Source organism: Lethenteron reissneri, chromosome 10 (genome assembly GCF_015708825.2).
Source record: "Lethenteron reissneri isolate LAM-NWPU_2019-01 chromosome 10, ASM1570882v1, whole genome shotgun sequence".
Taxonomy (NCBI): Eukaryota; Metazoa; Chordata; class Hyperoartia; order Petromyzontiformes; family Petromyzontidae; genus Lethenteron; species Lethenteron reissneri.
This window is the reverse complement of record NC_083788.1, coordinates 2,684,659-2,704,818: the sequence shown is the minus strand read 5'-3', so window position 1 is coordinate 2,704,818 and position 20,160 is coordinate 2,684,659. Positions and strand designations below refer to the sequence as shown.

General features: G+C 48.5%; 1 protein-coding gene across 1 annotated transcript; it reads right to left on the bottom strand.

The window, feature by feature from the left end:
* Positions 1–1,034: 1,034 nt before the first annotated feature.
* LOC133340823 (TOX high mobility group box family member 4-like) lies at positions 1,035–4,176 on the bottom strand. Its single transcript, XM_061549245.1, has 5 exons — positions 4,051–4,176; positions 3,501–3,857; positions 2,893–2,993; positions 2,504–2,654; positions 1,035–2,304 (listed from the first exon to the last, which is right to left on the bottom strand). Exons 3-5 carry the CDS (start codon positions 2,967–2,969, stop codon positions 1,624–1,626), a joined length of 909 nt encoding a protein of 302 aa, XP_061405229.1. The 5' UTR covers positions 2,970–2,993; positions 3,501–3,857; positions 4,051–4,176; the 3' UTR covers positions 1,035–1,623.
* Between the last annotated feature and the right edge of the window lie 15,984 nt (positions 4,177–20,160).

The following is a 20,160-nucleotide window of genomic DNA, read 5'->3' as shown; positions in this document are numbered from 1 at the left end:
CCACGCACACAAACACGTACACACCCATCAACACACAGACATACAAAGACAAAGAACCCCCGTATAGACAATCAGGCTGTTGGGGCAAGTACTGTTAGCGAGCACATGCACATACATACACACATACATACACACATAAACACATAAACACATACATGCACACATAAACAAACACATGCACACACATCCACACCCATACTCACACATACACCCACACACAGACATATACATACACACACACTGCGATGGCAAAGTAAGAAATGGAAGCGAGACCAGTGTTTATCACGACAAGTATATATTGATGTCAAGTGCAAATACAAAACGAGGTAGACAAAATCTCTGGAAAACATTAATCTCGCTTCCCTTCCCACACTTTGAGCTGCTTTTGTACAAACGATAAAAGCCCTGAGGAGACCGAATTGTCACCGATCTACATTCACGAGTTCAGAAACCGCTGTTTCTGGAGGCATCATGGTCCATGGAAATAAAGTGCTTGATAAAGTTAATAATTTATCCGTACATTTCACGTGTTAACGTTTTGGCGCTACGGTTTAGCGTGTCCATTGAAATGTGCACGCCCCGTACGTAAAAACAAAGTAACAGATATGTCTTCTTTGAGTCTTTCGGTAAAGCCACGTAGATAGAAACAATTATCAAAATAATAACAATATCACAACGCTTCGATCGCAACACAAGCAATCGTCTTGAGGTGAAAAAAGAGGGGGAAATCTGCCGAGGCAGGCTGTATATAAAGGTTTAGAGATATTGTTATTATTTTGATTATTTTTTCTATCTACGTGGCTTTACCGAAAGACCCAAAGAATATGAATTCCTGCAGTCACGAAAGCTTTAAGTAAAGATTTAACAGATATGTAGTATAAAAAATGCCGACGTATTCATAGTTCAATAAATAAATACTTTGCAACAGCGGTGACTTTTTAAATCCCCGACACAACGCAAAATAATGCCCCGCATTTCAAATAAACAGAGACAAGAACCGTAGGGAATACCTTGCACGACCTCACTGAGACCGCACTCCAGCCTCACGTTGCGCGGAACACAACTTTTGTCTTCATTTGTTATGGGACGGTTCATTTTACGGTCACCATGACAATAACGTTCCTGGGGCCAACTCTCTTGACGATTGATCTCGTAATGAACAGAATCTCCAAGCCGTAATGGGTTGGTGTCGGCTGCATGGATCTTGGCTCTTGTTTCCCAGAATGCATGCGTGATTTTAAGCGCTTTCATGCTGAGTTTTTCAAGTCGTTGTGGATTGTGAGTTTAGAGTTGCTTTAAATGTTTTCCATGTCAGCATTGGACAGGTGTGCCATAAGGCCCTGAGGTAATAATTGGAACTCTTTATTGTAGAGAATGTGGTCGTCGAGTGAGAATGTAGAGTCCAAGGTGATTCCAATGATGTTCAAGTGATTTCAGGTGCTGATGGTGGAGCTGGCGATGAGTACATTTTGGGGCACCGGCGACGCCATGGTGAGCCGCTTCCTGGTGCCTTCCTAAAATGTCTCTCAAAATTAGTTTGAATTTGAGAGGAAGCAAAGGGTGAGCCACTTGATCGTGTGGAATTCAGGCACCAACCACTATCGGTGGGGCGAGTGCCAGTTGTTACACCGGTGGTGGCTGCTGTGAGACCAGAGTGGCGGTGGCTGCTGTTGGACTGGCGTTGGAAGTGGCTTCTGGGGGACAGGCGGTGACGGCAGCTGCTGTAGTACTAACTGCGGCTTCTCCCAGACAGGCGGTGGCTGTTGTAGATTTGGCGACGATAGTGGTTTCTGCTGGACCAGCGGCAACTGCTATGAGATTGGGGGGGTGGTGGCGGCTGTTGTTAGAATGGCAGCGACTGCGAGGAGACGGCTTCTTCAAAACAAGCTGTAGTGGTGGTGGCTGTTGCAGGACTGGCGGTGGCAGTAGCTGCTGTGGTGCTGATGGCAGATTCTCCAAGACTGGCGACGGCTGCTGTGAGATGAGGGTGGTGGCGGCTGCTGCGGGACTGGCGATGGCTGCTGTGGCGCTGACTTCTTCGAGACATGTGGTGGTGGTGGTATTGGCTGCTGCGGGACTGGCGATGGTTGCTGCGGAACTGGCGGTGACGGTGGTTGCTGTTGGACTGGCAGTGGCTGCTTGGAGATCGGGGTGGTGGCGGATGCTCTGGGACTTGGGGCGGCGGCCGCGGCTGTTGCGTGCCTGGCGTTGCCGGTAGCAGCTGCTGCTGCCGCTGTTTCTGCCGTCGCCCTTGCAGTTGCTCCGGCAGTTGTTCCCGTTGGGGTGGTTGGCCATCTTGAATTTCTGCAGATAAACAAGATGAGGGCGCTCAAGTCCAAACCGCTCGACATTGAGTGAATGAAACCAAAATGGGTCTAAAGTATTAACAAGAAGATTGCTGTACTTCACCATTCCTGTAATGTAAAATGATGCACTGCCAGGGTGTACATTCTCCCCGGGCAGTTCCACGCACGTGGGGTAACATTTCAAAACCATCCTTTACCTTGCGTGCCGGTGAAGAGAGCTGCTGTTCAGTGACGAGGTCCTGGGTCTCCATCGCCGAGTGGGAACGTTTGATGCACAACTTAGACGTCGCCTTGACGTGCTCCAGCGGGCGGTAGCTGTCCGTTGGTTGCGCATTCAATTCTGGGGACCTGAATGCCCGCACCACACATCGCAAACTGCGGTTAACACCACCACTCGCTCCACCGCTGAGCTTGTCTGGCCGGACACCCATCAAGCCGCAAAGCTCCAAATTAGTCGGAACAACTCAACTGCCTAGAAAGGAGACACTGCTGCTGATGTTCGCGTAAGACAATATCTGTGCAGTGAGCTGGTCTGGGGGACGATTGTAAGTGGAGGTCAAAGTGGAGGGGAGAGAAGGCGACTTACCGAATATAGAAGAGCATGTAGGCCTGCTCGTTCATAATATCCTTGGTGTCGACGAGCTGTACGATGGAGTCGTTCATACAACACCATTTTCCATCGCTGATCTGTGCACAGTTAAAACACAGCTACACTTGGTTACAATGTTTACAAAACCGCACCCAACATTCTCCGTTCATGTAATAACAACACACGATACCCTCTCGGCAACAAGTTCCTCAAGAGCATCACACCAACGTCAGAGCTGCAGAGCGTGCTACGGTTGCTATGATGGTGTTGAAGTTACGGTACGGTCTACCTGAACATATCACTGCATCGATAACCTTGGACCAATTTAATCAAAATCTAAATTTTTATTTAGACTGGAACAATCTGATGAGCTACGATGCTCTTTTTCACAAATGTCCAGTAGGGGCGGGTCAGAAAGTTACAACAAACAATACATAAACCTATAGGAGTGAAAAGTGTAGGAAAGCTAAGCAAGTCACTAAATACAAATAAATAAAGTAAATACCGTAAGTAGAAATTGCATAAATACATCAAAACGCAAGAACAGTTGCAGGACTGTTTTTATTATTATTTATTTTTATTATAATCTATCTCCGTGACTTTACCAGTAGCTGCTGTGGTGCTGATGGCAGCTTCTCCAAGACAAGCGGTGGCTGCTGTGGATCTGGCGATGGCAGTGGTTTCTGTTGGACTGGCTTCGGCTGCTGTCAGATGAGAGTGGTGGCGGCGGCTGCTGTGGGACTGGCGATGGCTGCTGCGGAACTGGCGGTGGCGGTGGTTGCTGTTGGACTGGCACTGGCTGCTTGGAGATCGGGGTGGTGGTGGTGGCGGATGCTCTGGGACTAGCGGCGGCGGCCACGGCTGTTGCGTGCCTGGCGTTGCCGGTAGCAGCTGCTGCTGCCGCTGTTTCTGCTGTCGCCCTTGCAGTTGTTCCCGTTGGGGTGGTTCGCCATCTTGAGTTTCTGGAGATAGACAAGATGAGGGCGCTCAAGTCCAAACCGCTCGACATTGAGTGAATGAAACAAAACTGGTCTAAAGTATTAACAAGAAGATTGCTGTACTTCACCATTCCTGTAATGTAAAATTATGCACTGTCAGGGTGTACATTCTCCCAGTTCCACGCACGTGGGGTAACATTTCAAAACCATCCTTTACCTTGCGTGCCGGTGAAGAGAGCTGCTGTTCAGTGACGAGGTCCTGGGTCTCCATCGCCGAGTGGGAACGTTTGATGCACAACTTAGACGTCGCCTTGACGTGCTCCAGCGGGCGGTAGCTGTCCGCTGGTGGCGCATTTAATTCTGGGGACCTGAATGCCCGCACCACACATCGCAAACTGCGGTTAACACCACCGCTCGCTCCACCGCTGAGCTGTCTGGCCAGACACTCATCGAGCCGCTAAGTTCCAAATTAGTCGGAACAACTCAACTGCCTAGAAAGGAGACTGCTGCTGCTCGCGCAAGACAATATCTGTGCAGTGAGCTGGTCTGGGGGACGGGTGTAAGTGGAGGTCATAGTGGATGGGAGAGAAGGGCGACTTGCCGAATATAGAAGAGCATGTAGGCCTGCTCACTCATCGCAGCCTTGGTGTCGACGAGCCGCATGATGGAGTCGTTCATACGGCACCATTTTCCATCGCTGATCTGTGCACAGTTAAAACAAAGCTACACTTGGTTACAATGTTTACAAAACCAAACAATATGATTTCCTGCAGTCACGAAAAATTTAGTTGCAAGACTGTTTTATTTATTCCTCCCTATTAGAAATGTGTAACATTATAGGCGCATTGCAGATGTGCGTTGTTATTGTTTGATGGTAACGAATGGAATTACCTTATTGTAGCAATAATAATGGCCGCTGTTGGAGTCGGCTCCCTTGTGCACCAGCACCGAGTACAGGGAGTAGATCGCAGGCTCGCCCTGAGACGTTGAGGTGAAGGGTTGCATGTCCAGGTGCTCCGGGTAGGTGATGTTCTACAGGCAGCGCACAGGAGGGGGAGGCAGTGCACAGAGACAAATGTTAGGAGAGGAAACGGCAGGGGTGGTGGGGTGGGCAGCAGAGATGAGCACCATCTAAGTTACACGTCAAAGTGATGTCGTGATGTCTCGCTAATTTGAGCGTTGAAGACGGTGCTCATCTCCTGTTCATAGCCCTGAGCAAGTGGTGGAAATTCTACAGTCACATGACGGGGGGCGAGTCTATCTGTCGGACCTATTCCAACATGGAGAGGCATTTTCTCCAGCGTTAAACTGACAAAGGGCTGTCATTAAGTAATTTAATTCGAATGATGTGGAGGGGCAGAATCGTTACCCGGTTGATCTTGACGCCGTAGAGGTTGTACCGCTTGATGGAGACGGTGAGGACGTTGGGCAGGCGGTGGAGAGCCATCGTCTTCGTCGCTTTCCCCTTTGTGACAGCACCTGCACGACAACAACAACGCCAGCCATCGCACGCGTTCCCCAACCGATGAGGGCAACTTTTAAACGACATTTCTTCTAATTTTTTTTTACTATTATTTTAGTAATTTTTATTATTATTTATAAAATACTTTTTCGTAAAACTAATATTATGTTCTAAACTATTTATCATAATTAATATTCTTCTGTTTATATTATCGTGAGATATATATATTTAATCTGCAGACTTTTGAAGCGACAAATGTTTGCAGGGTGTCGAAACACGACGGCCCGCTCACCTTGCACAGGTGTATTCATCCAGAATCTCCTCGTTGAAAAACTCCCCAAACGCCTCCACCAGATGCGATGAGTTCTGTTGCCCAACAGAGTGAAAGGCAAATGAAGACCCTTAAGAAGCATTCCATAAACATTGTATTGTGACGGCAACTCCGAAAATCCGCATCTTGTATTAAATCGTACGACCGCAATAAACGGGATGATGCACGCTACTGGCAGTGTGTTTGGATGTTAAGTGGCTGATCGATGTGTCTGCGTGATGTATGTTGGCACAGAAGGGGGCACAGATAGTACATCAGCCAGTCATCTCATTCAGTCAATCCATGGCACCTGGGTCTGTCCCGTGACCTGCCAGCAGGCGTTCGACACTTCACATGGCCTTAAAGTGCACTCAGCCTAGCACAAGTGCCATGGTGACATCATCGCCATTTAGTGGCGAATGGCGGTTGTTGTTGATGTGTGCATGTTGAACCTCCTTCGCACCGTATGTAAATGTATAACTGTTAAGAAATGGTTTTCTCATTGCTTACATTAATATAGAGTGCGATGTCCAGGCATGTGTCGTAGGTGTTGGAGTCATTGCAGCACTGCATGCACTCCACTGCAAAGCAAACACACATTAGGGAGGGACGTCACATGTGTCTTAGTCAAACTAAATGCACGCTCCCCACTGACATAGGTAATCGCTACTTTTCACCAACTGGTAAAAGGTTATTCCGTGTGGCACGTGTGTGAGTGTAAATGCTGCAACGCGAGCAGGTCTACACTGTGATGGTGCACTTACTGTTCGCGGTTAACAAGTTTCTAGAGGAGTGCGCAAAACTTACCACGTGAACGAAGGTAACCCCCGAAGATCTGGTAAATGAGGGTGGTAGCCTCCGTGTATCTGTCCAGCCTGCCAATCACAGACAACGACACCACACGGTGGTTAAAGCAGCAGTAGCACCTTTACCGGATGCACACGCATGTGTGAGTTACACCATTGCCCGAGCTATCGATTCACTCTCTCCCTTCACTGCAACGCGTGCTCTGTAGCAACCAAACGTGGTAGCGTCTGCACAGGGCAGCCACCTTCACGGCACAGCCACAGAGCTGGGGGCAGGCTGGCAGCCATCACGCGGTGCTGTTGCCCGGCAGTTTCATTGTGCCCAGCGTGCCATGTGCTGCCCGTCAACACGAGGAATGATGTGAAGGGGCCACCGACCTCGAGAAATGTATCCCCCGGTATTTATAGGCAACGTGAAATGCGCCAACAAAAGATGGCCCACGTCAGGGCCAAGGTCAAAGAACCGTGGTGTCAGAAGGGCCGGTCCTCTGCATCTCCCAGGTGTTCACACAAAAGTGTGAGTAGCTTTTCACAGACGTTGAAGTACAATCGTGCAGAAAACCGAGAGGAAGCCGTGAGGTACCGAACTGCAGAACAACTGCCGCATGTTGACTGGCGCGCGGTACTCACTCGCTGTGGCCATAGAGGCATGAGGCTTGCATGCCATCTACCACGTATCGCAGAAACTCGTGGGCATCCTCCTGTCTCCCAATGCGCAGGTGTTTGGCGATGCCTGCAGAGAAATGGACATGGGGACAAAGTGACAGGTACAGGATCTGATGACATCCTTCAAGAGCTCCCCAACAGTCATTTCAAAAGGAGCGGTGCAAAGGATTTGGAACACAGACGGCGAAGGATCGCGGCGATAACTTAGTATTGGGACTCACGCGTGATGTTGTTAGTGATGACGCTGGGTGTCAGAACTGTCTGCGAGTTGTTGAACGTGCTGACGACGTGACACTCCATGACGCACATCAGGCAAAAGTCGCTCCGTTGGCCTGCGAACGAGGGCACAGGTGGCACAATCCGTCAGCGCACCCCACTCCCACTCAGCCCAGTTGTGGAGTAACAACAAACGCGAGGAAACTTGGCACCAGCAACAATCGCAATTAATGTTGCGTCTAAGTACCAGTTGCATCACAAGATGCTTTATAAGCCCAAGTTGAATCTGTGCAGCCTATTAAACACATGTTCGCCACGTGTGCACGTGTTTATCAAAAACACAATACTGATTTATACTGGAGGAATCCGATGAGCTATGGAGCTCTTTTTTTGCAGATGTCCAATAATGGTACGGGGTGAGAAGGTTACAACAACAAACAATACAAAAACACGATAGGAGTGCAAAATATAGGCAAGGCAAACAAACCACTTAAAAACATACACAAATTAAACTATGTTTTTATTCTACCAGGTAAAGCCGACTGAGCTATTAGCTTCTTCAAAAGCGATCTGACCACGAATGATAGTTCAACGAAGTAGCTTATCAAGTGTGAAATTCACATCAGCCAAAATAACCGTGATAATCACGTAGCCGATGGGTAAACGAGAGTGCCAGGGGGGAGGGTACTTACAGGTGCTGCAGTGCTCTTGCAGCAGCAGGTAGTTGGCGAGCGGCGGCGTGTAGGCGAGGCACTGCAGCGTGGCGTTGAGGAAGCAGGTGTTCCCCAGGTTGCGCAGGCCGGCACCCGTGCCCACGTCGCTCTCCCACCGGAGGTTCAGCCGCTCCGGCGCAAACAGCGAGAGCCGTGCCGCTGGAATGCCGTCGTCGTCCTCTGCACAAAGGGCACGGTGGTGGCGAAAGCCGGCGTCATCGCAGAGCGCTGCACTGCCGATGGGGCTGGCGTGGATATCCAGTGGCCCCAGCCAGCACCCGTGCTGCTACTCTTAACCAGAAATATTTTTCTCCACATTTAAGTGTCAGGCTAAAGTTCGCGAAAAATGTGATGCGCCTGTCACGTTGACTGATAGGTGTTTTGAGCTCCTCGTGTTACTCTTGAATGGCAAAAGTTGTGGTGGCAAAGTGGCCTTGCTTTGGTGGCTACCACCCTACCAAGATTTGCACGCTCACCTTGGGGTGCAGGCAGCACAGGCACGCTGATGTTCTCTGTGGTTGGCACCGGGAAGGGGTCCAGCTGGCCATGGGGAAGGCAGCTGGGTTGGGGGCAGAGCCTCTCGTCGGCCGCCACCAGCACCTCGTTGGACGAGGTGGGGGCCAAGACCGTGAGGTCGTTACCGGACGAGGTGCCCTCTGCTCCGCACGCCACAGTCGTGGTTGGGTCCTGCCACAGCAACACAGTCAACACATCCACAATTACTCCTCCCATCTGGACTGGGATCCCAACACACGTGGAACTGTTTTATCACCAAAATAAATCCAATTTTAGTCCATGAACCGATGGGCAATCCGCATCAAATGTCTCAGAAATATATACATACAGAATCTATTTTTCACATTATACATGGTGGCCCAATGTTAGGACAGAGGGATATTTCCTTTATCGTGCCACTGACATTACAACGTTTGAATTTTGTATTCTTGAAGTTAAAAGTATATCTATTATCATTATTACTATCTATAACAAAATACTCCTGTTATTTGTTCAAATAAACATAATAACTCCATGTGTCCTGACTTGTCGGCCAGCCTCTATAGGCGACGTTATGAAAGGGACAACAGCTATTAATGTGCTCTGCAGAAGGGCAATTGCCTGAAATGTCGCCTATCATTATTTTGTAAGACCCCCCCCCCCCCCCCGTGCACTCCCAGCGTTGTGATTGGCTGAGTGGCGCCAGCGGGCCCCGCCCCGCTCGCCACCCGGGGCCCCGCCCCCTCACCTGAGGCTCCGCCCCCAGACGCGGCCCCGCCGCCGCCTGCGCGGCTCCCGTCAGCTCCGGCACGGCGACCCGCGCCGCGCCTCGGGCTTCATCCGGGGAGGGGGTCCCGGGCACAGCCCCGCGGGATCCCTCGCGGGGGTCATCATCTGCAAGAAGGAGAAGCACAGTGATCACATTTTGTACTTGGGACAAACACACGGCTCTACATTTCCTACGAAAGTTTAACATGGCACTGTTCAGTAGCCCCAACCAGCAGCACACGTGCTGCTACTCTTGACCAGAAAGATGTTGCTCCACATTAAAGTTTAAATCTCAATGTAGCGAAAAATATGATGCGCCTGTCACGTTGACTGATAGGTGTTTTGAGCTCCTCGTGTTACTCGTGAACGGCAACAGCAGTGGCTCCAAAGCGGCCCATGCATTGGTGGCCGCCACCCTAATGAGAGGCCACGAGGTCGCGAGGTCGCGTGGTCGCACACTCACCTTGGGGTGCAGGCAGCACAGACACGCTGATGTTTTCTCGTGCTGTGGCTGGCACCGGGGAGGGTTCCGGCAGGCCATGGGGAAGGCAGCAGGGTTGGGAGCAGAGCCTCTCGTCAGCCGCCGCCAGCACCTCGTTGGACGAGGTGGGGGCCAAGACCGTGAGGTCGTTGCCGGACGAGGTGCCCTCTGCTACACACGCCACAGTCGTGGTTGGGTCCTGCCACACAACGTAGTCAAAACATCGACAATGCTCCTCCCATCTTCACTTGGATCCCAACACACGTGGGTCTATTTTATCACCAAAAGAAATACAATTTTAGTCCACGACCCAATGGGCAACCTGCATCAAATGTCTCAAATATATAAACATAATCTATTTTTAAAGGAACCCCAAACTCACTTTAACTCGCCAAATAGTCTATGAAGAAGGGGCCATTGACTAAAGACGAACGAGTTCAGTTCGTCGTTACGTATGCAAAAGAAGGCAGCTGTAAACTGTTTTAAGATAGTAACTTAATTTTAAAAGATAATTCGTGCATTAATCTTAAACTAAATAACAATCTGTTATTTGTTAACACAATTATAACCCGATGTGTCCTGATTTTTGGGCCAGCCTCTTATTAGCGACGTCATGAAGGACTAACTGTGACGTGCTCTGAAGCAGGGCCAGTGCCTGAAACGTCACCTGTTATATATTTAATCATACAGTATACATTTCGATTTAAAGCTTTCGTGACTGCAGGGATTCATGTTTTTGGTTCTTTACATTAATTACAGATAATAATAATGTGTAATTAATGTATACTGTATGGTAAAGTCACGTAGAAGGGAAGTAATAAAATAATAAAAATAAAACAAAATAATTCTCACGACGTTTCGGCCACAACGCAAGCAGCCGTCCTCAGGTGAAGAACAGGTCTGTCGAGAAGACAGAGTCTGAATGACAACCCCAGGCTTGGAGCGTCTTTTTAAGCTGGGTTGGAGGGGGGGAAGAGCGCCTTGACAAAATAGTTTGCATATCAAGAGGAATTAAGCATATATATAAGCTGGGTTGGAGGTGGAAGAAGAGCGCCTTGACATTCCCTCCCTTTGTTAATGCTACCCCCTACCCGCTCCTTTTGATGCTGCTAATCCTGCATAATGCACGGGCATAATATGACTTTGAAACCCCCCAGCCCACCTCCTACGCATAAATATGCTAAATTCCTCTTGATATGCAAATTATTTTGTCAAGGCGCTCTTACCCCCCTCCAACCCAGCTTAAAAAGACGCTCCAAGCCTGGGGTTGTCATTCAGACTCTGTCTTCTCGACAGACCTGTTCTTCACCTGAGGACGGCTGCTTGCGTTGTGGCTGAAACGTCGTGAGAATTATTTTATTATGTTTTATTATTTTATTACTTCCCTTCTACGTGACTTTACCATACAGTATACATTAATTACACATTATTATACAGGTTGGCCCAAAAGTTAAGACACGGGGTTATTTAATTTATCTTGGCACTTACATTACAACGTTTTCATTATTTATTTTAAAAGTTAACTTTATTCTCAAAGTTTCGGTGACATGTGCCTAACGCCGGACACTCTGCATGCTGCGTGTAACACTGACTCGGCTCGGTGGAGTTCCATGCAATTCTCAAGATTTTTTTTTTTCTTCGAAGGCTTAGATTAAAATTGTGACTAATCATTCGTTTGTTGTGAGAAGAAAAGTCAATGTTCTCCCAAAATATCCCCTGTGTTTGTATTTTATCTTTGCGTTTTGACACCCTCTATTACTGAATAATAAATAAACTATTCAGTTAATTTGTGCGTGATAATAGTTTTTTTTTACTTCGAATAGAAATTGAAATAAAGGAGCAGAATCTGCTTTGAATTTGAACTCAGTGCAGTTTCACTTTGATGACTTTTGCTCGCACTTACGGTGAACATTTGTTAAAATGAGTGAACACCGACCTTTCCCCTTGCGATCAATAATCAATATTCACTTTTTTAAAATTCACATCAATTCAGAATCCAGTAAGTTATTGTAACTGAACAGGGGCGTCCACCCCTTCATGAAGTTGAACCAGGCGGCCGCCTGGGGCCCCAAGTTAAGTGGGGCGCCAAAAATTCGAGCAAAACACATTCCTGCGGAGGGAGCTGGTAGTAACGGTCAATGGCCAGGGTCAACGGCGGCGTGGTGTATTCCGCAAATATGCCCGACTGTGAGGGCAGGCACAAGCCGGTGTGAGTAGGTTAAACGTTGATACAGGTTGGAACAACAGGTTCCACACTGCCCACCAGGGATTATTTGTCTGTCGTGCATCAGAATGCAGCCCACCCATGCCCCCCCCCCCCACCGACCGCCGAGCAAGGCCACGATTGGTTGAGGATGTCGGGGAGGGTGGGGGGAAGGTAAACACGCCCAATCATCCAACTTCCCTCCCCCCCCCAAAACGCCGAGCGGGGCGGCCACTGGTATAGGTGGGGTGTAAACACCCCCACTCATGCAATCCCCTCCTTACAGAACACCGAGCAACGCCGCGATTGGTTGACGATGTCGGGGAGGGTGGGGGGGAAGGGTAAACATGCCCACTCATCCAACTGCCCCCCCCCCGAACGCCACGCTGAGTGTGAAAGTGTGTGTGTGTGAGTCTGAGAGTGTGAAAGTAAGTGTTTGTTTGAGTCTGAGAGTGTGAGAGTGTGTGTCTGTTAGTCTAAGTGTGAGAGTGAGTGTATGTGTGTGTGAGTCTGAGAATGTGAGAGTGAGTCTGAGAGTGTAAGGGTGAGTGTGTGTGTGAGTCTGAGAGTGTGAGTGTGTGAGTCTGAGAGTGTGAGATGTCAGTGTCTGTGTGCGTTTGAGCGTGAGTGTATGTGTGTGTGAATTTGAGACTGTGAGAGTGAGTGTGTGTGAGTCTGAGAGTGTGAGAGTGTGTGTGAGTTTGAGAGTGTGAGAGTGAGTGTATGTGTGTGTGAGTCTTAGTTACCTAGAGTGTTATACAGGTAGGAACAACAGGTTCCACACTGCCCACCAGGGATTATTTGTCTGTCTGTCGTGCATATCCGGAATTCTGCCCACCCATGCACCTCCCCGAGGCCTCGGCAAGGTAAGGTAAAAGTTAAAAACAAAAAACAACGAGCCTACCTTTACCCTACCTTCTACCTTACCACAATACAATTACTCTACCCTTACCTTTTACCCTTTAGCAGGTAATGTAAAAGCAAGAGCCTACCATTTACCCTTACCCCATACAAATTACCCGATTACAGGGTAATTACTAGGGTACTACACATGAAAAAGGTTTATAACGGTAAATGCTAGATAGCGCGCTTTATTCATATAGAGTACTCTCGATGATTCCAATTTTACACGCTTGTTGTCATTGTTGTCGTTGTCGTCGTTGTCATCGCTGTCGTATCCTCAAATCTTGTAACTCAATTTTAACCCACTTCCTAATGTGGTATCGACTGCACACTTGGTATACTTATGGCATACTGATAACAGTACTATATTCTATCGGGGCCACTTCCTGGAGTCGTGGAGTTCTGTTATTACTCGTACATTTAATGAAAGCGTGTTTAAAAAAATATATTTTTTAATATTACATCTTAAATGGAGGCCATGGACTGCGCCACGGAGCTTTTAGCGGTAAACAAGGTACCGTATTTACCGGGTAATACTTCGCGCTACCTTTACCCTACCGGGTAATTCTTCCGAGCTACCTTTACCCTACCCTTGACCTTACCCCTTGGCATGTTGACACCTTTACTCTTTTACCCGGTAAAAAGGGTAAATTACCTTACCTTGCTGAGGCCTACTCCCCACCGAACACCGAGCTACGGCGCAATTGGTTGGCGATGTCGGGGAGGGTGGGGGGGGAAGGGTAAACACGCCCACTCATCCAACTGCCCCCCCCCCTGAACGGCGCGCTGTCCAACCAAGTTCCTACCTGCCCACTCCGAAGGAACGTGTTAAGGGCACCACGGGGTGAGCAGCCCCTCCCCACCCAGCCCCACCCCTCCCACCTCCCACCCTCCCTACCTAGCCCCACCCTCGCCACCCAGCCCCTCCCTCCGAACCCAGCTCCTCCCTGCACGACGGACGGACAAAATAATCCCCTGTGGGCTGGTGTAACCAGGAGGTTACTACCAGTAAAAATACAAATAAAATAACGACGATGTCATTATTTCAATTCCTGTGCGCATACAGCGGGAATATGAATTACAATTCACTTCTCAACATTCCTGAGAATGTATTGGTTGGACAGACGGACGAACGGACAGACCGAATCATTATTCCTCTGTTTAAAAAAATCCGCTTAAAACATTAAGTTATCATCATACCTAAAATCGGGGGATAATGTTTCCCAGTTTACCAGAAACCTCAGCCTGGATCTGGCCTTGGGGTTTGGGGCGCCCATTGGGTGGTTGGCCGAGGGCGTTGCCAGTTGCTGGCAGCAGCTGCTCTAGGGCCGCTCCTCTCACTGAGTGCAAATTCATTTTGGTAAAAGCGATTTTCTGCTCACGTTTTGAGCGAAAATTGGTGAACACAACGACGCGTCCTTCCGGGTTATAAACAGCTCATTTTTTAGTATTCACATAAATAGGGAATCCAGTAAGTCAATACTATAAAATAATAATGTAATAATTACCAGCAACAATTGCGCATTTGCAACAAACATAATCAAGAACTGCGTGTTTACATTGTTTCATTCACTCTCACAGGTGAGAAAAAAATAAAAGTTTGCAAAACTAATTTTCGATTGATACTTTTCGTTTACTTTCTTCCCGACAGAAAGGAAACTCCAACAGCTATTAGAATGATGAAGGTGATTTACAATTTTTCATTCTTTATTTTCAGGTTTGTTATACATTACTCTCGGAGAAGATAAAATTACATTCGGTACGTCACATTCCGTAATTTTGAGTTCATTCAGATGAATCCAGAAGAGTCGCAGACGAAAGAAGACGTCGATTAAACGGAGGAAGACGGCAGAGGTGGCGTCATCGACAAAGTCACAACACAGTGGATCGTTTACGACGTGAAAATACCCGTCACGTGACGGGCAATTACGCGATGCTCCTCACCAGGACTAAAGCGGGAAGTTATTTTTCCCCAATAACATTCCTTAAATAATGATCAAATAGAGCAAGTCAAGATCTATAAGTATCTTGGGGTCATCCTTGATTCAAAACTGAATTTTGAAGATCACATTGATTATATTGGTAAAAAGACAACAATAGGTTTTCTGTATCGACACCAGCACTGCTTCCACCCTATGTTCCGTTTGGAATTGATAAAAGCTACCGTACTGCCTCTACTTGATTACTGTGACATCGTGTATAAATCAGCCCCAAATACTGCACTGAAGAAGCTTGACTCAATGTATCACTCGGCCTTAAGATTTGCACTGAACTGCCCATATAGGACTCACCACTGTGATCTCTACATTGGGTCAAACTTAACATCTCTTAATGTTCGACGGCTTGTGCACCAGATCTTTTTGATTCATAATGTACTTCCAAAAAAATCCGCAGATTATCTGCGGGATTTCCTCTCAGTTTCAAAGAACAAATTTGACCTAAGGTCTTCGCTCATTTACCAACTTCAGATTCCCTATTGCCATACAAATACTGGAGGAAGGGCCTTTTCTATTGATGCCCCCATGGTCTGGAATGCTATTGCCAATAAACTGCAACTTGAATCACTACCTATGATATCTTCACTCAAAACTGCTCTAGAGGAGATGTACACCCCGAGCTGCCACTGCTATTTAGTGGCCTAAAATAAAATGTTTCACTCCGGACTTGCATCCCACTGGGATTTTTGCACACAGCGTTGGTGTACGGTGCTTTTTCTGCAATGTTTTGCCGTCTTTTCTTGGATTTTCTGTTTGCAAATAGTCACATAATCACTTTAAGATGTTTTCTTGTTCATGTTCTTTTGTTTGTTGTGGTTGCACCCGATTCAAGAGCCGAATGGCTCACAGGGCTATACCTAATAAATGAACTTGAACTTGATAGTTATTATTAATATCTATTTTTCTTCTTCATTTTCAGATGACATTGAAAAAATGGACAGGAAATTGACCAGAGACGAACGAGTTTGATTGTCATTCGTATGCAAAAGAAGGCAGCTGTGACTGCTCATTCGTACATCGTGCATCAATGTTAACAGAAGTCAGTTTTAACATTTGTTAAAACAAACAACATAATGCTTTGTTACCTGTTAAAATAAAAATGATGACACTATGTGGCATGACTTTTGGGCTACCCTCTATAGGTGACGTTATGAAGGGCCAATTGTGATGTGCTTTGCAGAAAGGCCATTGCCTGAAACGTCGCTTTTTATATCTAACCACACATGATATATTTATTACACATTATTATCGGAATCAGAATAGATATTTAGACTGGAGGAATCCGATGAGTTATAAGCTCTTTCGTAGGTGTCCAGTTGGGGTAGGTAAGAATGTTACAACAACGAACAATATCAACACATGATAGGAGTGCAAAATACAGGTTGGCCCAAAAGTTTCATTCATCGTGCCACTGAAATTGCAACGTTTTAATCATTTAGTCTAAAAGTTAACATTTTTTTTGTTATTATAATTAATACCATGACAAAACAATCCTCTGTGATTTGTTTAAATAAATCAATAAGATCTGTGTGTCCTAACTTGTGGGCCACTCTCTATCGGCGACGGTATGAAAGGGCAAACAACTGTGATGTGCTCTGCAGACGGACCATTGCCTGAAACGTCACCTATCATTATCCAATACCCACCCCAGTGTACTCCCAGCGTTGTGGTTGGTTTAGCGGCCCCGCCGCCGCCTGCGCGGCTCCCGTCAGCTCCGGCACGGCGACCCGCGCCGTGCCTCGGGCATTCATCCGGGGAGGGGGTCCCGGGCACAGCCCCGCGGGATCCCTCGGGGTGTCGCCATCTGCAAGAAGGAGAAGCACAGCGATTACATTTCGTACTTCTGGGTCTACATTTCCCATTATAGATAAAACATGGCCCCAGCCAGCACCCGTGGTGCCACCATTAACCAGAAAGATTTTGCTCCACATTGAAGTATGAAGCTCAAATTCGAGAATAATGTGATATGCCTGTCACGTTGGCTGCTGGGTATTTTAAGCTCCCCGTGTTACTCATGATGGGCAACAGCAGTGGCTCCAAAGTGGCCCTTCTGTTGGTGGCTGCCACCGTAACGAGAGGTCACGAGGTCGCGTGGTCGCACACTCACCTTGGGGTGCAGGCAGCACAGACACACTGATGTTATCGCGTGCTGTGGCTGGCACCAGGGATGGTTCAGGCCGGCCATGGGGAAGGCAGCTGGGTTGCATGCAGAGCATCTCGTCGGCCGCCACCAGCACCTCGTTGGACGAGGTGGGGGCCAAGACCGTGAGGTCGTTACCGGACGAGGTGCCCTCTGATCCAGCTGCCACAGTCATGGTTGGGCCCTGCCACAGCAACACAGTCAACACATCCACAATTAATCCTCCCATCCGGACTGGCATCCCAACACACGTGAGACTGAATTATCTCCAAAATGAATCAAATTAATTCCATGAACCGATAAGTGATCTGTATTAAATGTCTCTGAAATATATATAGACGATTGATTTTTAGAGGAACCCCAAACTGACAAAATATTCAAAGAAGTTGCCATTGACTAAAGACGAACGAGTTCAGTTCGTTGTTATGCATGCAAAAAAGGTAGCTGTAATTTAAAAAAGGTGCTAAATGCATTTCAAAATGGTAATGGATATCAGTTTTAACATTTGTTAAAATAAACTCAATGACCCTTTGTGATTTGTTAAGATAAATACAATAACTTTGCGTGTCCTGACTTTTGGGCCACCCTCTATAGGCTACGTTATAAAAGGGTCTAACAACTGTTGACGTGCTCTGCACAAGGACCATTGCCCGAAACGTCGCCGATCATGATCCAATAACAATTTCCCCCCACTCAGGCACTCCCAGCGTTGTGATTGGCTGAGTGGCACCAGCGGGCCCCGCCCCGCCCGCCACCCGGGGCCCCGCCCCCTCACCTGAGGCTCCGCCCCCAGACGCGGCCCCGCCGCCGCCTGCGCGGCTCCCGTCAGCTCCGGCACGGCGACCCGCGCCGCGCCTCGGGCTTCATCCGGGGAGGGGGTCCCGGGCACAGCCCCGCGGGATCCCTCGCGGGGGTCGCCAACTGCAAGAAGAAGGAGAAGCACAGCGATCACATGTTACACTGCGGACAAACACACGGCTCTACATTTCCCACTGGAGACAGACATGGGCCTGTCGATCGCTTCTGAAGAACTAAATAGCTCAGTGGGCTTCACCTGGTTTAATACAAAAAGAGTGGAGCTCATTTCGTTTTCGGGATTAACTTACTTTTCTCATACTTTTCACTTGTTGTTATTGGTGTAATTTCTTGAAATCGTTTAAAAGAGCTTTATAGCTCATCGGATTTATCCACGATTAATAAAGTTCATGATTTTGAATTGGTGAGTGACGGTTGGTAACTTACGGGTGGTCCATTGCCCCCCCCCCCATTGCCCCCCCCCCCCCGTGTGACGGTTGGTCGCTCAGGGGGTGTCCTTTGCCCCCCCCCATTGCCCCCCCCCCCGTGTGACAGTTGGTCACTCACGGGGGTCCTTTGCCCCCCCCCCTCCGTGTGATGGTTGGTCGCTCAGGGGGGGTCCTTTGCCCCCCCCCCATTGCCCCTTCCCCGTGTGACGGTTGGTCACTCACGGGGGTCCTTCGCCCCCCCCCCCCCCCCCCGTGTGACGGTTGGTCGCTCAGGGGATCCTTTGCCCCCCCCCCCCATTGCCCCTTCCCCGTGAGTGACGGTTGTCAACGCGACCGCTTCACCCCGACACGAATCACGGCCTACAACGACCACTTGGCCCAACCCCAAACCCCACACGCAGAGCGATCTTTACAAGTTGCTGCTGGTTGCTGGCCGCTCGGCGTTTCGAGCCTTTCGAGTGACTATTTATCGCGAGATTGGTTATTTAAAGCGACCAACACGCAATTAAACCATACGGGTGGTGCTGCTGCTGCTGCTGCTGCGTGGGCAGTGGTGAACAGGTTGCACCAGAACACAACCACTCAGCACGATCCGTGTCGATAGCGACACTGCGGCCTCCACAGGTGCAGGTGCACGTGGGTCATGGCCCCACTTCAACAGCGCCATCTATTCTATCTGTTTCCCTTCGCAGCAGAGCTGTTGACGTGCTGTCGACTTATTGTCACGTCGTCTTCTGACCAAATATGGACGAATAAATACTTTAACGATCTTTTTACCTCATCTATATACAAAAACGGTACATTATTGAATGTGTCTGTTCGAAATGTTTAACATACTTCCCAACATGCAACAAACTTGATATTTGGCATGTGGGTAACTTCCAGACAGTACGTAATGGAAAAAATATAAAAATAGACTTTTGTATTTGGGGGGGGGGGGGGCACAATAATGATACATTTTGCACGGCCAGGGAGCGGTGACGTCACGCAGTATTCCTAGTGACGTCACGCAGTGTGCATACTGACGTCACGCACCCCCCCCCCCCCACCCTCCGCGTATTAATCCAAGACAATAATCCAAGTCCCGGGCGAAGCCGGGTAGTAAAGCTAGTACAATATTAATTCTAGATCTAGTACAATATAATTAAAGTCACGTAGGTATACATTTTTATAAATTAAATCACGACGTTTCGGGCGCAACACAAGTGTCCGTCATCAGGTGGGACAACCACAGCAAGAAACAAAGAGTATGGATCCCTGCAGTGACGAAAACTTCAAATCTAGAATATAAATAAGCATTGAGCTTATTCTACTGTGCTGCCTGTCTCGTATGTGGTGTGCGTGTGTGCGTGTGCAGGGAAGAAATTGACATTTTTGGGGTAAAAATGTTGATAATTTCCCTTTAAAAGTCCGACGCTCACCTTGGGGAAGCTCTCGTGGCATAATCGGTCGATGGGATTCTCAGGTTGTTGAAAGTGTCGCCGCTGTTCACGTTCAAGAGAGCAGGGACGACGCAGAATCACACAAACACGTCTGCTCTTCTCGCCGTGCTGGAGTTCTGTGACCGTCACGGGCCTCACGTGACCGTCGTGTCCCTTGGCAACGACCACGATCATCAACATGGCGACATTCAAACTCGGCACGTGGTCCCTCGTCATCGTTACAACGTTGGAGACGCGAGAGGCACGTGGGGGGCACGGGGAGGGGCTCGTGGGGGGCACGAGGGGGGGGGCTCGTGCCATCCCCCCCCCCCCCCCGTGAGTGACCAACCGTCACCCCGTGAGTGACGCTGGTCAACGCGACCGCTGCTGGGTGGGCAGAGGCGGCCGGGGGCGGGAGGGAGAGTGAATACACGTGGCCCCATCGTCTTGACTGTCAGCGAGTTCCTCTGATTATTACTCTTATTACTATTATCACCGTGGT

Bases quoted from the DNA above. Each gene is read 5' to 3' on its own strand.
- LOC133340823 (XM_061549245.1), bottom strand. From the start codon at position 2,969: ATGAACGACTCCATCGTACAGCTCGTCGACACCAAGGATATTATGAAC. The intron at 2,655-2,892 runs GTAAGTCGCCTT...GCGGGCATTCAG, and splicing joins TACATGCTCTTCTATATTCG to GTCCCCAGAATTGAATGCGC. The intron at 2,305-2,503 runs GTAAAGGATGGT...GTTTATCTGCAG, and splicing joins TCTCTTCACCGGCACGCAAG to AAATTCAAGATGGCCAACCA.